Source organism: Staurois parvus, unplaced genomic scaffold (genome assembly GCF_062004578.1).
Source record: "Staurois parvus isolate SC_StPar_1 unplaced genomic scaffold, SC_StPar_1.0 ptg000439l, whole genome shotgun sequence".
In the NCBI taxonomy this organism is placed as follows: domain Eukaryota; kingdom Metazoa; phylum Chordata; class Amphibia; order Anura; family Ranidae; genus Staurois; species Staurois parvus.
The window spans coordinates 2342501-2365781 of NW_028318235.1; the positions used below are offsets into that span (position 1 = coordinate 2342501).

Here is a 23281-nt window from a genome sequence, read left to right on the forward strand (position 1 = left end):
TGTTTTTCTCACAATCCTGCGAGCTGTTCTGTCTGATATTTTTCTTGGTCTTCCAGATCTTGCTTTAACTTCCACTGTTCCTGATGACTGCCATTTCTTAATTACATTCCGAACAGAGGATATTGACATCTGAAAACGCTTTGCTATCTTCTTATAGCCTTCTCCAGCTTTGTGAGCGTCAACTATTTTCAGTTTCAGTTTTCTAGACAACTGCTTAGAAGAACCCATGGTGCTGATTGTTGGGGCAAGGTCAGATGAGTCTGGGCATTTAAAACCTTTGAGCTTGACATCCCCTGGTCTTCCCAGACGATGATTGATGACAATCCATGACACTGGCAGGTCTCAGCTTTGCAAAGGGGGCAGTGCATGCTATAAATTCTGCAGGGTGCCCAAACTTTTGCAGACGCCATTTTTTTGTTTTCTGTTATTTTGAAAGTGTAAATGATGGAAATAAAATCTAACTTTTGTTGACATAAGAATGTCTAATCTGTAATTTGATGCCTTTTGGAGATTTTTCCATCTTTCCTTGGCTTCTTTATGCACATTAATACAAATTTTTAGCTGGGGTCCCCAAACTTTCGATCCCCACTGTACATATACACACACACATATATACAAATCCTCGCAAATCACCTTAACCAAAAATTTGCAGATGTCTATACTCCCCAGCAAACAATCTGCGTTGAGTCCCTGATTAATTTTTCTGCCCGCCATGCAGTCAAACAATTTCTTCCCAGCAAGCGTGCCAGGGGTTGAGATGTAGAAGACCTGCGAGAGGGCAACAAGCTATACTTAGAAGTTTCAGTTTTTACGAGGGAAAAGATAGGCACGTGGAGCCCCCGGATGCCCAGTCTACATTGGGAGCAGTGGCAAGATAGTTTGGGGCTTGGTGCCACATGTGGCAAAGTGTGACCTAATGTGTGCCCACAATTAGAAGTGGGTGGGTGCAGGGTGGTATATTCTAATGTTGGGCATACCACACACTTTTTCTGGCAGAGATTTCTTCTCTTTTTTTCATTCAGCCCACAGGCTGCATACAAAAAAGAAAAAAAAAAAAAAAAAAAAAAGAAGAACATAGCATATGTACCCAACAAGGATCAGCGATGTACTGGTAAACCACTGGATTTTGAATGGTTATACCAGGATGATGCCTACAGCTACAGACATCATCATGGTATAATTTTTTTTAGCCGGCGAGCAGCTTTCATGTAAAAGCAATCCTAGTGGCTAATTAGCTACAGGATTGTTTTTACAAGCAGCGGGAGATGATGCCCCCCCTTCCCCGCTGCCTTCCACGGCCTTCTCGTGCAGTCCCGTGCCACCGGGGGAACCTGAGAATGCAGCCGGTGTTTCTGCCAGCTGACCATAGAGCTGATTGGAGACCAGAATGGTGCCAATCATCTCTATAGTCTAAGAATTCGGAAGCTACCAGCATTTCATCACTTCAGTTTCACAGGCTATAAACAGCGCCATTTGTAAATTGGGAAAGCATCTGATCACACCGATCTTGGTTTGATTAGATAATGTAAGGGAAGAGGAGATATCCAGAGTCTGATAGACCCCAGATATCTCAAAAAAGAATATATGACAATGCCCATTGAAGTTATAAGGGATATTTGCATTCCTTGTGATAGCATTAAAAGTGATCGTGATCAAAAAAAAAAAAAAAAAAAAAACTCGCCCCTCCCATGCGCGCACACCTGTGTGCACAAGAGTTGACCCTGTGCAGGTATGTAAACAGCGGTTGCACCGTGCATGTGAGGTATCGCCGTTAACGTCAGATCAAGGGCAGTAATTCTAACACTAGACCTCCTCTGTAAATCTAAAACGGTAGCTTTTAAAGTGTTGCCTATGGATATTAAAAACGTATGCAGTTTGTCGCCATTGCACGGGGCATGCGCAGTTTTAAAGCATGTCATGTTTGGTATCTATTTACTCGGCATACAATCATCTTTTATACTTTACCAAATAATTGGCCAATATATTGTGCTTTTGTGCATTAAAAGTAAAAAAAAGTGAATTTAAAAAATAAATAAATAAATAAATATAGTACCCACCATTTCACTAGGGTGTGCGCTTTAAAAATATATATATAATGTTTGGGGGTTTAAATTAATTTCCTAGCAAAAAATACAGATTTTTTTTTCAAGTGAACAAAAAGTGTCAGAAAAGGCTTGATCTTCAGGTGGTTAGAAGAGACTAAAACTACCCCTTTTTTGAACGTAGACACCACAAACTATTTGCTGAGAGGCATGTTAAATCAATAGAATATTTTATTTTTTTAGCACAAGTTTTTGGAAAATGACAAACAAAAAGTTTTTTTCCTTTTACACAAAACTGTCACTTAAATGATTTACTGCTCACACATGCCATGGGTATATGTGGAATTACTCCCCAAAATACATTTTGCTACTTCTCCCGAGTATGGGGGTACCACATGTGAGAGACGTTTTGGCAGTCTAGCCAAGTACAGGACCCCAAAATCCAATAAGCACCTTAAGGCTTCTAAAGGGCTTTATTTCCTCATTACACTTCCAGACTACCTATCACAGTTTCTGAGGCCCTGAAATGTCAGGATAGCACCAACCCCCCCCCCCCCCAAATGACCCCTTTTTGGAAAGTAGACACCCCAAGGAATTTATCTATTCTTTTTTTTATATTTCAAAATGAGATCTGCAAAATACTCACCATACCTCTTTTTAAATTCCTTGGGGTGTCTACTTTCCAGAAAGGGGTCATTTGGGGGGTTTTGTTGCTATCCTGGCATGTCAGGGCCTTCAAATCTGTGATAGGTAGTGAGGAAGTGAAATGAGGAAGTAGCGCACCTTCAGGCTTTCAGTGATCATTGGATTTCAGGCTCCGTATGTGGCTAGGCTCACAAAAAAGTCTCACACATGTGGTATCCCCATACTTGGTAGAAGTAGCAGAATGTACTTTGGGGTGTAATTCCACATATACCCATGGCTTGTGCGAGGAATAAATCATTTAAATGACAACTTGATGACAACAATGATTTTTGTCATTTTCCAGAAACTTGTAGAAAAAAAATAAATCTTCCATGAACTCAATATGCCTCTCAGCATATAGCCTAGGGTGTCTACTTTCCGAAAAGGGGTCATTTGGGGGTGTTTGTACTATCCTGGTATTTTAGTACCTCAAGAAATGTGATGAGCAGTCAAAAAGTAAAAGCTGTGTAAAATTCATTATCTATACCAGGGGTCCTCAAACTACGGCCCGCGGGCCACATGCGGCCCGCCGAGCACACTTATCCGGCCCGCCGGCAGGGGACACCAAGTACAGGGGTGGGCAGGGGGCTGCTGTCTCTTACCTGGCTCCGGTCCCCGTCCCACGACGATCCAGTCCAGGATGCGCTGCTCCTTCACTCGATGTCCGCGCTGCCGCTCGGCTCCGCCTCACCGGTGATTGGGCGCCAGTACTGTAGCTCAGGAAAGGCACACAGGCGGCCAATCACCGGCGAGGAGGTGGAGCCGAGCGGCCCCGCGAAAATCAAGGGAGGGAGAGGCACTATTCCACCCCCCACTGACACCAATGATGGGGCACTATTCCTCCCCCCCCCCCCCCACTGGCACCAATGACGTACTATTCCTCCCCCCACTGACACAAACGATGGGGCACTATTCCTCCCCCCACTGACACCAACGATGGGGCACTATTCCTCCCCCCACTGACACCAACGATGGGGCACTATTCCTCCCCCCACTGACACCAACGATGGGGCACTATTCCTCCCCCCACTGACACCAACGATGGGGCACTATTCCTCCCCCCACTGACACCAACGATGGGGCACTATTCCTCCCCCCACTGACACCAACGATGGGGCACTATTCCTCCCCCCACTGACACCAACGATGGGGCACTATTCCTCCCCCCACTGACACCAACGATGGGGCACTATTCCTCCCCCCACTGACACCAACGATGGGGCACTATTCCTCCCCCCCACTGACACCAAGGATGGGGCACTATTCCACCCCCCACTGACACCAACAATGGGGCACTATTCCTTCCCCCCCCCCCACTGGCACCAAGGATGGGGCACTATTCCACCCCCCCACTGACACCAACAATGGGGCACTATTCCTTCCCCCCCCCCCCACTGGCACCAATGACATACTATTTCTCCCACTGACACCAATGATGGGGCACTATTCATTCCACTAACAGCAACGATGGGACACGATTCCTCCCACTGACACCAATGATGGGATACTATTCCTCACACTGACACCAATGATGAGGCACTATTCCTCCCAATGACACCAATGATGGGGCACTATTCCTCCCAATGACACCAATGATGGGGCACTATTCCTCCCAATGACACCAATGATGGGGCAAGATTCCTCCCACTGATACCAATGATGGGGCACGATTCCTCCCACTGAGACCAATGATGGGACACGATTCCTCCCACGGACACCAATGATGGGGCACTATTCCTCCCACTGACACCAATGATGGGGAACTATTCCTCCCACTGATACCAATGATGGGGCACTATTCCTCCCACTGGTACCAATGATGGGGCACTATTCCTCCCACTGATACCAATGATGGGACACTATTCCTCCCACTGACACCAATGATGGGACACTATTTCGCTCCATAAGACACACTTGGGGGGAAATGTCTGTGCATCTTATAGAGTGGCCGGCCCAGTATTCCCGCCTCCGTTGTATGTCCGCAGTCTCTGAACAAATGCGCACACAGTACAGGAGAAGACCATTAGTTTTTTTTTTTTAAAACTATAGTCCGGCCCTCCAACGGTCTGAGGGACAGTGAACTGGCCCCGTTTAAAAAGTTTGAGGACCCCTGATCTATACCATAGTTTGTAGATACTATAACTTTCACACAAAGCAATGAATATATACTTACTGCGATTTTTTTTTAACTAAAAACATGTAGCAGAATACATTTTGTCCTAAATTTGACGAAATTGTATTTTTGGATATTTTTTATGACTGAAATGAGAAAATATATTTTCTTTCAAAAAAAAAAAATTTTTTTTTTTCGGTGAAACTTTTTTTTTGTTTATAGCGCCAAAAATAAAAAGTGCACAGGTGATCAAATACCTCCAAATTAAAGCTCTATTTGTGTGAAAAAAAGGACAAATTTAATTTATTGCATGACCGCACAATTGTACGTTAAACTAGCGCAGCGCTGTATAGCAAAATAATGGCGTAAATTGCAGTATCTATACCATAGTTTGTAGACGCTATAACTTTCACACAAAGCAATCAATATACACTTATTGGGATTTTTTTTACCAAAAACATGTAGCAGAATACATTTTAGCCTAAATGTATAACTAACTTTGAGTTTACTATATATTTTTTATAGCCGAAAGTAAAAAATATCATTTTTCTTCAAAATTTTCGGTCTTTTTTTGTTTACAGCTTGAAAATAAAAAGCGCACAGGTGATCAAATACCACTGAAAGAAAGCTCTATTTGTGTGAAAAAAAGGACGTAAATTTCGTTTGGGTACAGCATTGCATGACCGCGCAATTATCAGTTGAATTAGTGCAGTGCCAAGTAGCAAAAAGAGGCCTGGACAGGAAGGGGGGTAAATCCTATGGAGGGCAAGTGGTTAATTGATTTATATCACGATTGTTTTTATTTTCACTTTATTTTATTTTTTTATATTTTATCACTGGGGAAGGTGTTTCACTTATTAGTTGGTCACAGTGCCACTGGATTATTTATGTTTACTACTGATGATAGGCTGACTGGTCTGTAGTTTAATGATATACATCTTAGGCCTCTTGCACACAAGAGTAAAAGCACAAAATTTTTTTTACCGACCTGGATATACAGATGAAACTCAAAAAATTAGAATATCGTGAAAAAGTTTATTTATTTCAGTAATGCAACTTAAAAGGTGAAACTAACATATGAGATAGACTCATTACATGCAAAGCAAGATAGTTCAAGCCGTGATTTGTCATAATTGTGATGATTATGGCTTACAGCTCATGAAAACCCCAAATCCACAATCTCAGAAAATTAGAATATTGTGAAAAGGTACAATATTCTAGGCTCAAAGTGTCCCACTCTAATCAGCTAATTAAGCCATAACACCTGAAAAGGGTTCCTGAGCCTTTAAATGGTCTCTCTGTCTGGTTCAGTAGGAATCACAATCATGGGAAAGAGTGCTGACCTGACAGTTGTGCAGAAAATCATCATTGACACCATCCATAAGGAGGGAAAACCTCAAAAGGTAATTGCAAAAGAAGCTCCTGTATCAAAGTGCTGTATCAAAGCACATTAATAGAGAGTTATGTGGAAGTGAAAAATGTGGAAGTGAAAAGTGTGGAAGAAAAAGGTGCAGAAGCAGCAGGGATGACCGCAGCCTGGAGAGGATTGTCAGGAAAAGGCCATTCAAAAGTGTTGGGGACTTTCACAAGGAGTGGATTGAGGCTGGAGTCAGTGCATCAAAAGCCACCACACACAGACGGATCCTGGACATGGGCTTCAAATGTCGTATTCCTCTTGTCAAGCTGCTCCTGAACAACAAACAACATCAGAAGCGTCTTACCTGGGCTAAAGAAAAACAGACCTGGTCTGTTGCTCAGGGGTCCAAAGTCCTCCTTTCTGATGAGAGCAACTTTTGCATCTCATTTGGAAACCAAGGACCCAGAGTATGGAGGAAGAATGGAGAGGCACACACTGCAAGATGCTTCAAGTCCAGTGTGAAGTTTCCACAGTCTGTGTTGATTTGGGGAGCCATGTCATCTGCTGGTGTTTGTCCACTGTGCTTCATTAAGTCCAGGGTCAACGCAGCCGTCTACCAGGAGATTTTGGAGCACTTCATGCTTCCTTCTGCAGATGAGCTTTATGGGGATGCTGACTTCATTTTCCAAAACCTGGTTCAATGACAGTGGGATTACTGTGCTTGACTGGCCAGCAAACTCGCCTGACCTGAACCCCATAGAGAATCTATGGGGCATTGCCAAGAGAAAGATGAGCGACATGAGACCGAACAATGCAGAAGAGCAGAAGGCCACTACTGAAGCATCCTGGTCTTCCATAACACCTCAGCAGTGCCACAGGCTGATAGCTTCCATGCCACGCCGCATTGAGGCAGTCATTGCTGCAAAAGGGGCCCAAACCAAGTACTGAGTACATATGCATGCTTATACTTTTCAGAGGTCCGATATTGTTCCATGTACAATCCTTGTTTTATTGATCGCATGTAATATTCTAATTTTCTGAGATTGTGGATTTGGGGTTTTCATGAGCTCTAAGCCATCATCATCACAATTATGACAAATCACAGCTTGAACTATCTTGCTTTGCATGTCATGAGTCTATCTCTTATATTAGTTTCACCTTTTAGGTTGCATTACTGAAATAAATGAACCTTTGCACAATATTCTAATTTTTCGAGTTTCACCTGTACGTTTCTCACTAGTGGTGATTTCGTTCTACAGTACTCCTCTTGAACACTTGAACAGAAGGGGATTTTCTCATACTTATCCATTGAGACTTTTTCACCTGGGTGTTTTCATATGTTATTTTGCTGAATTGTTACATTACTATTTTGATACATTTGGATCATTGACTCAAGAGGATTCTTATATTGTTTATATATTGAGAATTGATAGTTTATGCGGACTTTGAGCATTCTCTGTAGCGTTGTCCTGTTTTTCCTATTGCTGTTCAGATATGTGGTGTGATCATATGAGGACTCAGCAGCAGCAGATTATTTTGTGATTTTTTTTTTATACATTAACCTATTTCAGATTGCGCACAGGTGTTTTATTATTATTTTACTTGTTTTCCAGTTGGTTAAAATCCCAGGAGAGGAAATTTGTATATATAGTTATATGTAGCAGGGATAGTGGCAACCGTCACCCGTACTGAAGAATTTTTTTCTAGTTATTCAACAACACTGTTGTTACTTTGAAGACACTGCATTTTAACTCCTTTGCGCCGAGAGTACTCCTCGCGGCGTGGGCGGCCTTAACGCAGAGAGGCAGCAAATATGCGTACCTAAATGTAAACTAAGATGTGCCGAGAGCTTATACACATGTTAACACGGAACATAGTGATAAGGGAAGGAAGCAGGCCTTTGTCTCAAAATTGCACCTTTTATTCAGTCCAAACATACTACCCGATGTTCTACTGCTTACAACATGCATGCTATGCTGAAAAAATTTTAGCTGGAAAAAAATAAATAAATAAATTACCTGGGTTTGGCTGCAGGTATTCAATTGTCTTAGCCAAGACATCAGTCACAGCTTTACTGGTTACATCCACTTTCTAGAAACATAAATAATTATTCGCAGACTTTCAAATGACTACAATCATGCAACATGTTTTTTTAACTTTCAAATAAATATTAACATTATGCAGTACTCACCATAAATCCTTTTCTTAAGTAGTTAATTGTAGAACACAGTATTTCATCCTACAAAGTGGACCAAAATAAAAGGTCTGCTAGTAACCGCCTCCTCCGCAGCAACAAGGGAGTGGCTCAAGAAGAAGTACATTAACATCATGGAGTGGCCTAGCCAGTCTCCAGACCTTAATTCTATAGAAATTTTAGGGAGGGAGGTAAAACTTAGAGTTACCAAGTGACAGCAAAGAAACCTTAAGGATTAGAGAAGATCTGTAAAGAAGTGTGGACCAAAATCCCTCCTGAGATGTGTGCAAACCTGGTAACCAACTAAAAGAAATGTCTTACCTCTGTGCTTGCCAACAAGAGTTTCTTCACCAAGTACTAAGTCATGTTTTGCTTGGGGATCAAATACTTACTTTACTCACTGACGTGCAACTCAATTTATAACATTTGTATCATGTGTTTTTCTCTGGATTTTTGATCGATATTCTGTCTCTATCATTTACAATACACCTGATAAAAATTATAGGCCATTCATTTCTTTGTAAGTGGGCAAACTTACAAAATGTGCAGGGGATCAAATAAATATTTTTCCCCACTGTACAGGTGGATAGTTCAGGTTTTGACCTTAGAAAGGCACTAGGCTGCTAGACTTGTGCTAGCTGTGTTGGTCAACAAGTGACCAGGAAAGTAGGCAATGTCCCTTAAAGGGTTTCAGTACTGCTTACAACGAAATCACTGCTTACCACCAGGGACTAATGCAAGTAAGGGGGTAGTGAGCAGATGGAATAGGGGCTAGACCATCACCTTTGGAAGGGTCCTAGGTCCCCAGGCTGTGTGTGCTTATGAAGACCTTGTGCAGAACACCTCAGAAAGGACAGGGTCCTGCTGAGCCCCTGAAGAAGTAATCATGATGCCAGGCAGTGAGGAACCCACGAAGGAGAGAGGTGAATTCTCAGCTCCACATATAGTGACCCAGAACTACTGTAGTACATGGTGGAGATGCCTCACCCACCTGGATCAGAGCCTCACAAGAAGAACATTGCTCAGTGAACAGACTGTCACAGGTTAGGCAAGTCTTCACTGCCAACCTGCGATTGTACATTTTGTCAGGCACTATGAACCAAGAAGGTTAATTTTCAGACATGGTAATCTGGTAAGACACCACACATGCAGGTAGATCAAACCATGAGGATACACTGATTCAGGTGTGGCCATTGCAGGGGTGAACATCCAGGATCTAATGGTCCAGTATGAAAATAGGGCTACACACTAGTGGCTGTGAAAGGTTTTTGTCAAGAGAGCCAGCCTGACTACACTCGCTTCCAGCATGAACAGAGCAACATGCTATGTGAATGCCGAGAATTACAGCCCACTTCCTGGACACCGCATATATGTGTTACAGTGAAGAAAATAAGTATTTGATCCCCTGCTGATTTTAAATGTTTGCCAACTCAAAGAAATGATCAGTCTAAAAATCAAATAGTATGTGTATTGTAACACCGAGAGACAGAATAGCAACAAAAAAATTCAAAAGAATTCTAATAAATTATGCACTGATTTGCATGTTCATAAGGGAAATAAGTATTTGATCCCCTATCATTCAGCAGGATTTCTGGCTACCAGGTGTCTTTCATACAGGTAACAAGCGGAGAGTAGAAGCAGTCTCTTAAAGGGAGCGCTGCTAATCTCATTTTGTTACCTGTATAAAAAAAGACACCTATCCACAGGAGCAATCAAACAATCAGATTCCAAATGCTCCACCATGGCAAAGACCAAAGAGCTGTCCAACAGTGTGTCAAGCAGTAAGCTTGTCTGCTACATTACATCTAGAAGTTCCTGTGCCCCGCAGAGGGTGGGAGATGAGGTTGATCTCAGTGGAAGGCACATACAGCACAGTGTCCTGTAGCTGGATAAAGCCAGACATGTAGACACTGGGTGTTTGAGGTTGGGTTGAATTGAAGGAGCAAAATGTCCCTATGAGGGACCTCAGGGGACGAGACACCCTCCCCAGCCCACAAGTCCTTATGCCTGACCTACCAAGGGTGACCCGAAGTCGCAGGGGATGTGGAGGGATTTTTCCAAGATTTTGAACATTTATGTCAATTGCTGGAAGTGCCCCGTGTGGACTGGGTGCGCCACCTGGTAGGCCTGCTGGAATGGGGTGCAGCCTCTGCATACCGGAAAAGACTCCCGATGGAATCGAGACTATAATATGGCTCAATACTATGATGTGACCCCAGAAACCTATAGGGTTCAGTTTCGAGACTTGTCTTGCAACTCAGAGCTCTCTTTCAAGATGTATGCTCACAAAATGTCACAGGCCTGTAGACACTGGCTGGAGGGCGAACAGGCCCTCACTGTTGAGTGTATTATGCAGACTTCCCTGAAGGAAAAATGTAATGCCAAGTGTCCCTACGAGGTCAGGGAGTGGGTGAAGGAGAGAAATCCAGCCACCCTGGAGAAAGCTGCCACATTAGCTGATGAAATGCTCACAATTAAACCACAATGGAAAAAACTGGTAAATGAAGCAGCTGAGACCCCGAGTGTTGCCTGTCCCCTGAAGGGCCATGTCACCCCCTCATCTTATCCAAGTCCTACCACCCCCATACAGTGAGGAACAGAAGTATTTGAACACCCTGCGATTTTGCAAGTTCTCCCACTTAGAAATCATGGAGGGGTCTGAAATTCACATTGTAGGTGCATTCCCACTCTGAGAGACAGAATTTAAAAAAAAAAAAAAGAAGAAGAAAAAAAAAAAAAAAAAAAAAAATCAGGAAATCACATTGTATGATTTTTAAAGAATTTATTTCTCTTGCACTGCTGAACATAAGTATTTGAACACCTGAGAAAATCAGTGTTAATGTTTGGTACAGAAGCCTTTGTTTGCAATTACAGAGGTCAAACGTTTCCTGTAGTTCTTGACCAGGTTTGCACACACTGCAACAAGGATTTTGGCCCACTCCTCCACACAGGTCTCCTCTAGATCTATCAGGTTTCGGGACTGTCGCTGAGCAACACGGAGTTTCAGCTCCCTCCAAAGATGTTCTATTGGATTTAGGTCTGGAGACTGGCTAGGCCACTTCAGAACCTTGATATGCTTCTTACGGAGCCACTCCTTGGTTATCCTGGCTGTGTGCTTCGGGTCGTTATGTTGGAAGACCCAGCCACGACCCATCTTCAATGCTCTGACTGAGGGAAGGAGGTTGTTGCTCAAAATCTCACAATAAATGGCCCCATTCATCCTCTCCCTAATACAGTGCAGTCGTCCTGTCCCCTTCGCAGAAAAGCACCCCCAAAGCATGATGTTACCACCCCCATGCTTCACAGTAGAGATGGTGTTCTTGGGATGCAACTCATCCTTTTTCATCCAAACAAGACGAGTGAAGTTTAGACAAAAAAGTTGTACTTTGGTCTCATCTGACCACATGACTTTCTCCCATGCCTCCTCTGGATCATCCAGATGGTCATTGGCAAACTTCAGACGGGCCTGGATATGTGATGACTTGAGCAGGGGAACCTTCCGTGCAATGCATGATTTGAAACCATGACGGCGTAGTGTTCTACCGACAGTGACCTTTGAAACTGTGGTCCCAGCTCTCTTCATGTCATTGACCAGCTCCTCCCTTGTAGCTCTGGGCTGATTCCTCACCTTTCTTATCATCAGTGATATGAGATCTTGCATGCTGCCCCAATCCAAGGGAAACTGACAGTCGTCTTTAGCCTCTTCCATTTTCTAACAATTGCTCCAACAGTTGATCTATTTTCACCAAGCTGCTTGGCAATTGCCCCGTAGCCCTTTTCAGCCTTGTGGAGGTCCACAATTTTGTCTCTGGTGTCTTTTCACAGTTCTGTGGTCTTGCCCATGGTAGTAGTTGGTGTCTGGCTGACTGTGGGGTGGACAGGTGTCTTTAAAGAGCTCAGACAGGTGCTACTAAGTTAGATTAATGAGTGGAGTAGAGGTGGACTTTTTAAAAGGCACAGTAACAGCTCTTTGGGAGCCTGAATTCTTGCGGTTTCTTAGGTGTTCAAATACTTATGTTCAGCAGTGCAAGACAAATAAATTCTTTAAAAATCATACAAAGTGATTTCCTGAATTTTTTTTTAAAATTCTGTCTCTCAGAGTGGGAATGCACCTACCCCTCCATGATTTCTAAGTGGGAGAAGTTGAAACATCGCAGGGTGTTCAAATACTTCTGTTCCTCACTGTATCTACAACCCAGCCCTCCAGGGTCACTCTGAAAAGGCAGTGCTATGAATGCAAACAACCTGGATATCTTAAAGCTAGATGCCCAAGGGACATCCACCCTCCCCAGACCCAAACCCTTCGCCCTGATCACGACGTACAGCTGGTGCCAGGAGAAAAGAGCCTCTCACCATTCCAAAGTGAATGGATAGCTCCAACAGCAACCGACACCCCTCAAGGAGTCTACGGAGTTCGTCCACTTACTCCAAGCTACCCCGAGAAGAGGCAGCAGCATTTGCAGGAGGTCTCCGTAGATGGTTTCCGTGACACAGGTGCCTTCCTGACGATTGTTGATCCCTGCGTATTGAATCCTGCAGTGATCAAAGAAGACCCTGGCTTTTCTATTGAACTAGAAGTGAGTGCCAGGAAACATATCCCAAGGGCTATAGTTCAGCTGGATTACGGTTTTGGGGAAAAACTTTGTTCTGTTGGGGCAATGCCAAGCCTACCTTCTGACATTCTGGAGGGAATGGTCTTGGATAATTTGACTGTGGAGTGTGGAGCTGAAGGCTAAAACAGAATTAAGGCTAGAACAGAATTAAGGCCAGACACACATTTATCAAGGACGTACCCTGTTAACTATGTAAGGACTCATGACACCCATGCCAAGAGCCTCCTGTGGTTCTCAAAACAGGTGGAGAGATATATGAAGGGCACACCAGCCCGAATGTTACACTTGCAGACAGAGGGGGCACATGCAGGCCAATTGTCCCAGGAGAAGTAGGAAGAACTCCACAGCCTCACTTTGGTGGAGAGAATGTCAGCAGACCGAGTTATCCTTACAGGGGTTCAAATGTACCCATAGGCCAACAATCTCCATACACCCACATGATGCCCTGCTGGAATGAGCTTCAATACACTCTTGACCATCAGATAACAAGCAGGTATATGAACACATAGATGATTCTGCTGGGGAACTGCTACATGTACCTTGCACAAGACCTGTTAAGGCCTCTTGCATGTACAGGTTTTGAAAAAGAAGGAGGGGTTTGTGACAGACAGCAGAAATATTTTATTCTTATGTTGTTTTGTTGAACTCAACAGTGTGTCAAGCAGTCAGCTTGTCTGCTTAATTAAATCTAGGAGTTCTTGTACCCCACAGGGGGTGGGAAATGAGGTTGATCTCAGCAGGAGGCACATACAGCACAGTGGCCTGTAGCTGGATAAAGCCAGACGTGTCGGCACTGGGTGTTTGAAGTTTGGTTGAATTGAAGGGACAATATAATGTCTCTATGCTGGCAGAAAGGCTCAAACCTTTTTCTGAGTTTACTCCTGTGGTGGACACACAGGAGCTGAGGGCTGCATGTCTTCCTAGAAGGAAGTTGGAAGATAAGCAGAACTGCTGAGAAAGATAGTCTTGTAAGGGCTGTGCTCCGCTTTCTAAACTGCTGAGACTTGTAGTTTCATATTGTCTATGTGGCTTCCTGTACACTGGGACTCTCCCCCCTGCTTGCTCTTCTACTCCCCTGCTGTTGTTCTGTGAGAAGTCTTGTGCTGTGGCCAGATCCTACAGCCCCCTTATGATCCCAGAACCATGGACCTCTGAGGAGCCTGGCTGGCCTGCCACTGCTACCAGCCCCTTGCTTTCTCCACCACTTGCCAGAGTTCTGTTTCCTTGCTGTGTGCCAACCCCTGTGCTGAGGATTTAACCTGGACTTAACCCTTGCCCCCCAGAGTTCTGCTTCCTTGCTGTATGCAAACCCATGCGCTGAGGATTTAACCCGGACTTAGCAAGGAAGCAGAACTCTGGGCAAAGGCTAAGTCCGGGTTAAATCCTCAGCGCATGGGTTTGCATACAGCAAGGAAGCAGAACTCTGGGGGGCAAGGGTTAAGTCCAGGTTAAATCCTCAGCACAGGGGTTGGCACACAGCAAGGAGACAGAAGTCTGGCGGGCAAGGGTTAAGTCTGGGTTAAATCCTCAGCGCAAGGGTTGGCACACAGCAAGGAAGCAGAACTCTGGGCAAAGGCTGTGTGCCAACCCTTGCGCTGAGGATTTAAGCCAGACTTAACCCTTGCCCGCCAGACTTCTGTCTCCTTGCTGTGTGCCAAACCCAGTGCTGAGGGCTTAACCCTTGCCAACCAAAATTCTGCCTCCTTGCAGTGTGCCAATTGCTTAACCCTTGCCCTCCAGAGTCCTGCTACCCTGTTGTGGGCCCAGATCGTGCTACGGACTAACCCCCTTTGCTACTGGACTTCTGCCCCCTGCTGCGTGCCCGACTTGTGTTACGGATTTACAAATCAACAAGGGGGTGCAGCGCTAAGTAAATAGATACAAAACAAATAATAAATGCAAAGTGCTCATATGAAGTGACAAATCTACATAAAGCATACACTAAAGTGCCGTACATGTGATATTAAGGATGATATATATATATATATATATATATATATATATATATATATACACACACACACACACACACACACACACACCACACAGCTCCCCTATTAGGGAGAGCACGTAACAGTTCAAGAATATTTGTGACTGATATAATCCATAAAGTCTCTAGGTGGTGATCCGTGTGTTCCCGGAAAAACACTCAGGTGATGTGTCAAAAGGTTTTGTTAAAATTGCACACTCAACAGATGGCAAATCATATTACGCAGTATGTATAATAATTAGCTGGAGGTCCCCCTTAAAAAGGCAATAGGCAGTTTGGTCTGGTCCAAGAGATCTCCTTCCTCCCTGGTAATCTGCAACCCAGCTGCCGTCCTCCAGGAATGGGCTCTGTGGTGGTATAGGCTCATATGGAGCCAGAAAGAAGAATGCCCATAGTGTGGTATTGTTTCAGTCAAACGCGTTTATTAGCAGATAAGCATCCAACAAGAATCAGCACAGAAGTATACACTGACCATATGCAAGATGGCCGCCGGACCTCCTCGTGGTCTCGGCGGCATGACGTCACCGCGTATGGCTCCTCCTCGACACGTTTCGTGCACGAGCACATATTCATGAGGGGTATGCACATAAAGCAGGAGACATCAATTGATTCTCTTTATAAGGAAGGTGGCGCGTGTGCACAGATGCGGCCACTGAATGACCGCGCCTGCGCACAATGTGTCCACCATTTTACCAGAGCTCAGCATGATCACGTGTCAGCTCCAACAATACTGTGTCACAGGTTTTATCCATGAGACCATATAAAAGGCAGAGATAAATATCAAATGCAAACCTTGATATATATAAAAGGAAAACACCACCAGCCATATTAATATATTCCCCATGTAAGTAAAACAATGCGTGTGCATAAACACGGCCGTTGAGTTTCCACGGCGGCTTATGCGCATACTGCATACGCTATTTTACCGGAGCTAAAAAACATATTCATGTGTCTGCTTAAATAACATTGTATCGTAGGTTTTACCTATAAAGTGACAGACAACAGACATGGATATACAGGGCATACATAAATGGATGCAGGAGCAAATATTATACGGATCAGGAAGGAGAAATGATTGTCATTTCCAAATCAATGTAGTAATACAAGACCAAGATCATTGGTTTAAAACATGTAAATTGTCAGAATAATGCCCAAAATCTTATGCTGTCTGCATAATAGGGAAAAGTATGATATAAAAATATTAATAAAGTGCAATCTAATCAAAGCGCTATTAATCTCAAAAATATATCATAAAAACGGATAAAAAGGTGACCATAAATACTTAAATAATAATGCATAGGAGACATTATGAATTCAATCTAAAATAAAAGCATATGGTGAGTGTATATTAATTAAATAAATGAGTAATAGAGAATTCCCATAAAATGAATATAGAGGAGCAAAATTAATACAATCAAATAAAATTAAATACAAATCACAATAAAAACAAACATAATGATGAAATACATAATGATAAAATAGACTAAAATAAAGTAAAAATGGATTCACTATGGCGAAAAATTCTGGATAAAAGAACAAATGGAACCATGAAAAATATATAAAAATAAAACAAAAAATTGGTCTTGAAAGATTTGGAAAGCTTGAAAGTCAAACGCCCGTGGGATCAACAGTATGTTAAACAGTATGTTAAAGATGCGGTTGATAGTATTTTAAATAAAAAAGACTTAGTAGTACGACCAGCCGATAAAGGGGGTGTTGTGGTTGTCCTTCGTAAGGTTGATTACATGACCGAGGTATACAAAATCCTCAATGACACCAATACCTATCGTCTGTTACCCAAAGATCCCATGACACAATATAGGAAGGTACTTAAAACGATTATTAATAAGAGATATCAGGATCAGGTCATCAATAAAAAGGAAAAAATTTCTGTGCCCCTTAGCCCCAAAACTGCCAGTTATGTATATCTTACCGAAGGTACATAAAGATCCCATCAACCCCCCAGGGAGGCCTATTATCAGCGGAACAGGCTCGTTATGTTCCAAAATAGGTCAATATATAGACCATTATCTCCAGCCCCTTATAACTGGTACCCCATCGTACCTTAAAGACACGAAACAGATGTTAAATGATATTAGGGGTCTACCTATCCTGATACTCTGCTTGTTACTGCAGATGTATCTTCTCTATATAGTAATATAGATCATAAAGATGGGATGGAAGCAGTGACATTTTATTAAAATGGTTTTACTAATATATTAAATTTTACCTTCAGACACGTGGAGTAGCGATGGAAGCTAAATTTGCTCCCAGTCTGGCCAACCTTTTTCATGGCCAGGTGGGAGGAGGACATTATTTATTCTAGGGAGTGGCCCGAATTGTCCTTCTACAGGCCCTACATTGATGATGTTTTCTTGTTATGGAATGGTAATGAACAGACTTCTGAATTTTTTCGGCACTCTGAATAATAACGATTTAAACATCAAATTAACTTTCGAATACAGCCTTATTCAAATAAATTTTTTAGACTTAACATTAAGAAAGATGGTATGATTACCACAGAGTCATTTTTTAAGAAGTCAGACAGGAATAGCTATATCCCTACAGAGAGCTGCCACCACCCGGCTTTGTTGTCCAACATTCCTAAAGGACAGTTCCTAAGGGTACGGAGGAATTGTTCTGACCTGGACACTTATTACTCAAAAGCCGCCATCTTAAAAAGAGAGATTTGTGGGAAAAGGGTATAGCGAATCCGAATTAAATAAGACGCTTATATCAGTTGCAGAGGCCGATAGAGATTATATGCTGAATAATGGGGGTGTACAGAGACCGAATAAAGTTTGCCCTTTCATTACCACCTTTTCAATCCAACATAAGATGATCACTAAAATACTTAACAAAAATTGGGGTATCTTGAAGGCGGACCCAGTCCTTACTAAAATATTACCTGATAAACCGGAGATGACCTTTAGACTGACAATGGCATTAAGAAATTTGGTAGCCCTTAATGTTGTAAACCCTCCCCCTAGTCTATCCTTTTTTCTGATGTCACGGGTTTTTTCCGTGTAACGAATGTGTCATTTGTTTATGCAGTAATTACTGCAAAAGAAAAATGTATTCGTTCACCTCAACACATTCCGGAAAAAACTATAAAATTGATAAGTTTATCACATGTCATAGTCGTTATGTGGTCTATCTTTTGGGTTGCCCCTGTGGCAAACAATATATAGGACGTACCACTAGGAGGCTGCGCGAAAGATTGAGGGAACATGTATATAACGTGAAAAGAGATTTCAATGATCACTCACTTTCAAAGCATTTTAAAAGATGTCACAAAAAGGATCCGTCTACCCTTACATTTGTCGGTATAGACATGATAAAATCTCATTGGAGAGGTACCAACCAGAAAAGGGTAGTCTGGCAACTTGAATCCAAATAGATTTTCGAGATGGGCACCCTTTATCCTAGAGGTCTCAATGTTGATATGGATCTCAATTGTTTCATAGAAAACAGCTGAGACCACCATTTTGGATCTCCTATTCTCTTGCCTAATCCTTACTTTGATTTTTTATTTTTAATTTATATATTTTTTCATGGTTCCATTTGTTCTTTTATCCAGAATATTTTCGCATAGTGAATCCATTTTTACTTCATTTTAGTCTATTTTATCATCATGTATTTTATCATTATGTTTGTTTTTATTGTGATTTGTATGTGTTATGGACTTGTACATCTAATTTTATTTGATTGTATTAATTTTGTTCCTCTATATTCATTTTATGGGAGTTCTCTATTTCTCCTTATTTAATAATATACACTCACCATATGCTTTTATTTTAGATTGAATTCATAATGTCTCCTATGCATTATTATCTATGTATTTATGATCATCTTTTTATCCGTTTTATGATATCATATTTTTGACATTAATAGCCGTTTGATTAGATTGCGCTTTAGTAATATTTTTATATCATACTTTTCCCTATTATGCAGACAGCATAAGATTTTGGGCATTATTCTGACAATTTACATGTTTTAAACCAATGATCTTGGTCTTGTATTACTACATTGATTCGGATCTGACAATAATCATTTCTCCTTCCTGATCCGTATAATGTTTGCTCCTGCATCCATTGATGTATGCCCTTTACATCCATGTCTGTTGTCTGTCATTTTATAGGTAAAACCTACGATACAATGTTATTTGAGCAGACACATGAATATATTTTTTAGCTCCGGTAAAATAGCGTATGCAGTTTGCGCATGAGCCGCCGTGGAAACTCAACGGCCGTGTTTATGCACACCCATTGTTTTACTTACATGGGGAATATATTAACCAATTCAATACCGGGCAATTTTACACCTTCCTGCCCAGGCCAGTTTTCAGGTTTCAGCGTTCTCACACTTTGAATGACAATTGCATGGTCATACAACATTGTACCCAAACTAAAATTTTATCATTTTCGTCACGCTGGGGTTTTTATTTTTTGCTAAATTAACAAAAAAAGGACCCAAAATGTTGAAAAAACACACACGTTTTTCTGTTTCTGTTATAAAAGTTTGCAAATAAATAATTGTTCTTCATAAATTTAGGCCAAGATGTATTCTGCTACATGTCTTTGGTGAAAATAACCCAAATTAAGATGTATTTTTTAGTTTGTAGGAAAGTTAGAGAGTTCACAAACTATGGTATAGATCTGAATATTGATTAATCCTGAAGTGCTCACACCCAATCTAATTTCTTGAGGTCCAAGAATGTCAGAACAGTACAGATATCCCCCAAATGACCCTTTTTTGCAAAGTTGACAGTCCGACGTACTAAGAGGCATGGCAAGTTTTTTTAAGTTTTTTTTGTCATAATTTTTTGGAAAATGAAAAAATTTTAAAAATTAGTTTCACTATTTTATTTTTACATATTGTCACCAGTGCAGTACAGCGTCATCATATAACTGGCATGGCGGTGATCAGGGACACTGACTGGTGACAGTATGAAAATATATATATATAAATATATATATATATATATATATATATATATATATATATATTTTTTTTTTTTTTATTATTATTATTTTTTATTAAATTTTCTTTTTTTTAAGATTTTCTTTTCATATTTCACTATGACCAAAGTAGTACAATGTTACCATAGTAACATTGTACTACTTTGGGTAAGTGATCAGTATTTTTTTTTTTTTTTTTTTTTTTTTTTTTTACACAATTTGCTTATAGCAAAGAATTACTTTGCTATAAGCAAGCATTTACCTGAATGACATCAATTCATTCAGGGTTTTTTTTTTTTTGTGCTTAGCTGTGATTTGGCCACAGCTAATCACATGACATGTGCATGTGATTAGCTATGACCATTCACAGCTAGACACTAGTATACAATGGATGGCATGAATGAAGCCATCCATTGTATACAACTGTCATGTGACCTGCTGTGATTGGTCACAGCAGGTCACATGGTACAGGCAACGGGGGCCGATACTCAGATCTGTCATCGGCCGTGTCCGAGGTACACGGCCGGTAACAGATCGCGCCGCTGCACGGCTCTGCAGGAGCGCAATCTGCGCATGTGCGGGAGGACGCCATGTGGCGTCCACCCGGAACGCTGATGACATTTGCCGGCCGTCATTCGGCCATAGGGCGGGCGGCAAATGGTTAAATATGGCTGGCAGTGTTTTCCTTTATATATATCAAGGTTTGCACTTGATATTTATCTCTGCCTTTTATATGGTCTCATGGATAAAACCTGTGACACAGTGTTGCCGGAGCCGACACGTGATCATGTTGAGCTCCGGTAAAATGGTGGACACATTGTGTGTGTGCGCCGTTACGGTCATTCAGCGGCTGCGTCTGTGTGCACGCGCCGCCTTCCTTATAAAGAGAATAAATTGACGTCTCCTGGTTTATGTCCATACCCCTCATGAATATGTGCTCGTGCACAAAACGCGTCGAGGAGGAGCAATACCCGGTGACGTCACGCCAAGACCACGAGGAGGTCCGGCGGCCATCTTGCATATGGTCAGTGTATACTTCTGTGCTGATTCTTGTTGGATACTTATCTGCTAATAAACGTGTTTGACTGAAACAATACTACACTATGGGCATTCTTCTTTCTGGCTCCATATTATTATACAGTATTTATAAAGCACCAACACAATTACAAAGGGAGACAGAACATGCGACAGTACGAAAAGAATACAATGTGATACACGAGGGGTACGAGGGCCCTGCTCTTTCGAGCTTACAATCTAGGATGAGCCTATACCACCACAGAGCCCATTCCTGGAGGACGGCAGCTGGGTTGCAGATTACCAGGGAGGAAGGAGATCTCTTGGACCAGACCAAACTGCCCATTGCCTTTTAAGGGGACCTCCGGCTAATTACATACTGCGTAATATGATTTGCCATCTGGTGAGTGTGCAATTTTAACAAAACCTTTTGACACATCACCTGAGTGGTTTTCCGGGAACAACAGATCACCACCTAGAGACTGTATGGATTATATCAGTCACAAATATTCTTGAACAGTTACGTGCTCTCCCTAATAGGGGAGCTGTGTGATATATGTATATATAGATATATCTATATATCATCCTTAATATCACATGCACAGCACTTTAGTGTATGCTTTATGTAGATTTGTCACTTCATATGAGCACTTTGCATTTATTATATGTTTTGTATCTATTTATTTAGCACTGCACCCCCTTGTTGATTTGTATTTTGTGAGGTATTTGATGGTTGCCTTTGGTGCATCAGCTGCTAGTTGTTTTTTGGCGCTCGCTTCCTTTACATTTCCACTTATTGTGTTACGGATTTAAGCCCCTTTTTCCTACCAGAATTCGGTTATCCTGTGTGTCCCACCTTGTGTTACGGACTTCACCCATTTTTTTCTACCAGAACTCTGCTATACTAATACTGTGCTCTCACGATCATTCAATAAAAGTCTTGTGTGTCCCACTGTGCTCCGTGTGTGTTCTGTTCCACCCACTCCTCCGTCACATATACAGTACACCTTAGCTTACATATTAGCTATGTGTGGGGAATTGTGTCAAAAGCTTTTGCAAAGTCCAAGTATACTAATTCCACAGCCACTCTGTCAAAGTTTTTCCTTATTTCCTCATTTAAAAAAATAAACAAAAATACAGGATTTGTTTGACAACTTCTGTCTTTCATGAATCCATGTGGATTCTTGTTTATAATATTGTTTTCTAGAAAAAGCTAATGGTTTGTTTAATCAAACGCTAAAAATATCTTCCAGACTATGGTTTTGAACTTTTATTCTTTTCAAAACACATTCTAAACACCCTGGATGTAGTCATACCAGCCTGGTCTGCTGCAGCACCTTGTTTTGCTCCATTTGAATTTGTAAAACCAAAAGTCGAGAAAGTATTTTCTAGGAGTGCAGCACACTTAGGTTAGCTTATCAGATGGTAGTTTTAGCTTTAGACATTACAAGATCAGCATACATATTACCTTTTCCATGTCTTTAAAATCATCATCTAGCTTGGTCCCTTCCGCTCCTCCAACCTTTTCACTCACAAGCTGAAAGACAGAAAAAAAAAAAAAAAAAAAAAAAAAAAAAATCACATGTGTCTTGCATTTCCTTCAATTTAAAGCAATCATCTTTGCTTGTGTTCTTTTTAACATCAATTCAATCAACTGCTGTATAGCACACATTCTGAAACAGAGGTGTATCCCCCCGGACATGCTTCTACTGTAGATCCTTACAAGAGTAAATGCAAAATGTAATACTGCAAATTAATTACACTAGATTACCTACAAAAAGATGGGTTTGAGTCAATTTTACATATTTATATTGAAGAAGAAGTAGGTTTTAATCTGATGTTTTATCACATCTTTACTATAAAAATACAAACCCAGTTGAAAAAAAAAAATGAATGCACGACAAAGGTCAATAGGAGTATTCCAAAGAGCGCAGCAGAGGTTTTTGTTGGTCTGTTCAATTGAAACCTTGGATGGATCAATATGGAGGGTTAGGAATAGAGGAGATAAGTCACTGCTATGGCTCATTCCCTTGTGTGCAAATTTCAGCTTGAGCTAAGGGCTATATAAATCCTGAATAATAAAAATAATAATATTTGTTAGACCTCATACACAATGAATGATATAAAAACACCAGTACCATTGCCACGTTAAAAACATGAGTTTTGCAGGATTTTGTCTCTTCTTTTTATTAGCGGTTTTTATCGTGTTATATAGCAAGAAAACACTTCTCTGCTATTTTTCCTGTTTCCTGTTTGCACACAGTTCAGTCAACTGAAACAATGAGGCAGCAGAGGATATTGGGAAATGTACCT

The 23281-nt window shown here is 41.6% G+C and overlaps 1 protein-coding gene across 2 annotated transcripts in view; it reads right to left on the bottom strand.

The window, feature by feature from the left end:
- The window catches only part of SH3GL1 (SH3 domain containing GRB2 like 1, endophilin A2), a 230479-nt gene that overhangs the window by 151374 nt on the left and 55824 nt on the right, over positions 1–23281 (bottom strand). For both annotated transcript variants that reach the window (XM_089687871.1, XM_089687872.1), the window contains 2 exons: positions 22437–22505; positions 8215–8287 (listed from right to left, as the gene is read on the bottom strand). In XM_089687871.1, the coding sequence (XP_089543997.1) occupies positions 8215–8287; positions 22437–22505 (142 nt within the window). The remainder of the gene's footprint in view (positions 1–8214; positions 8288–22436; positions 22506–23281) is intronic.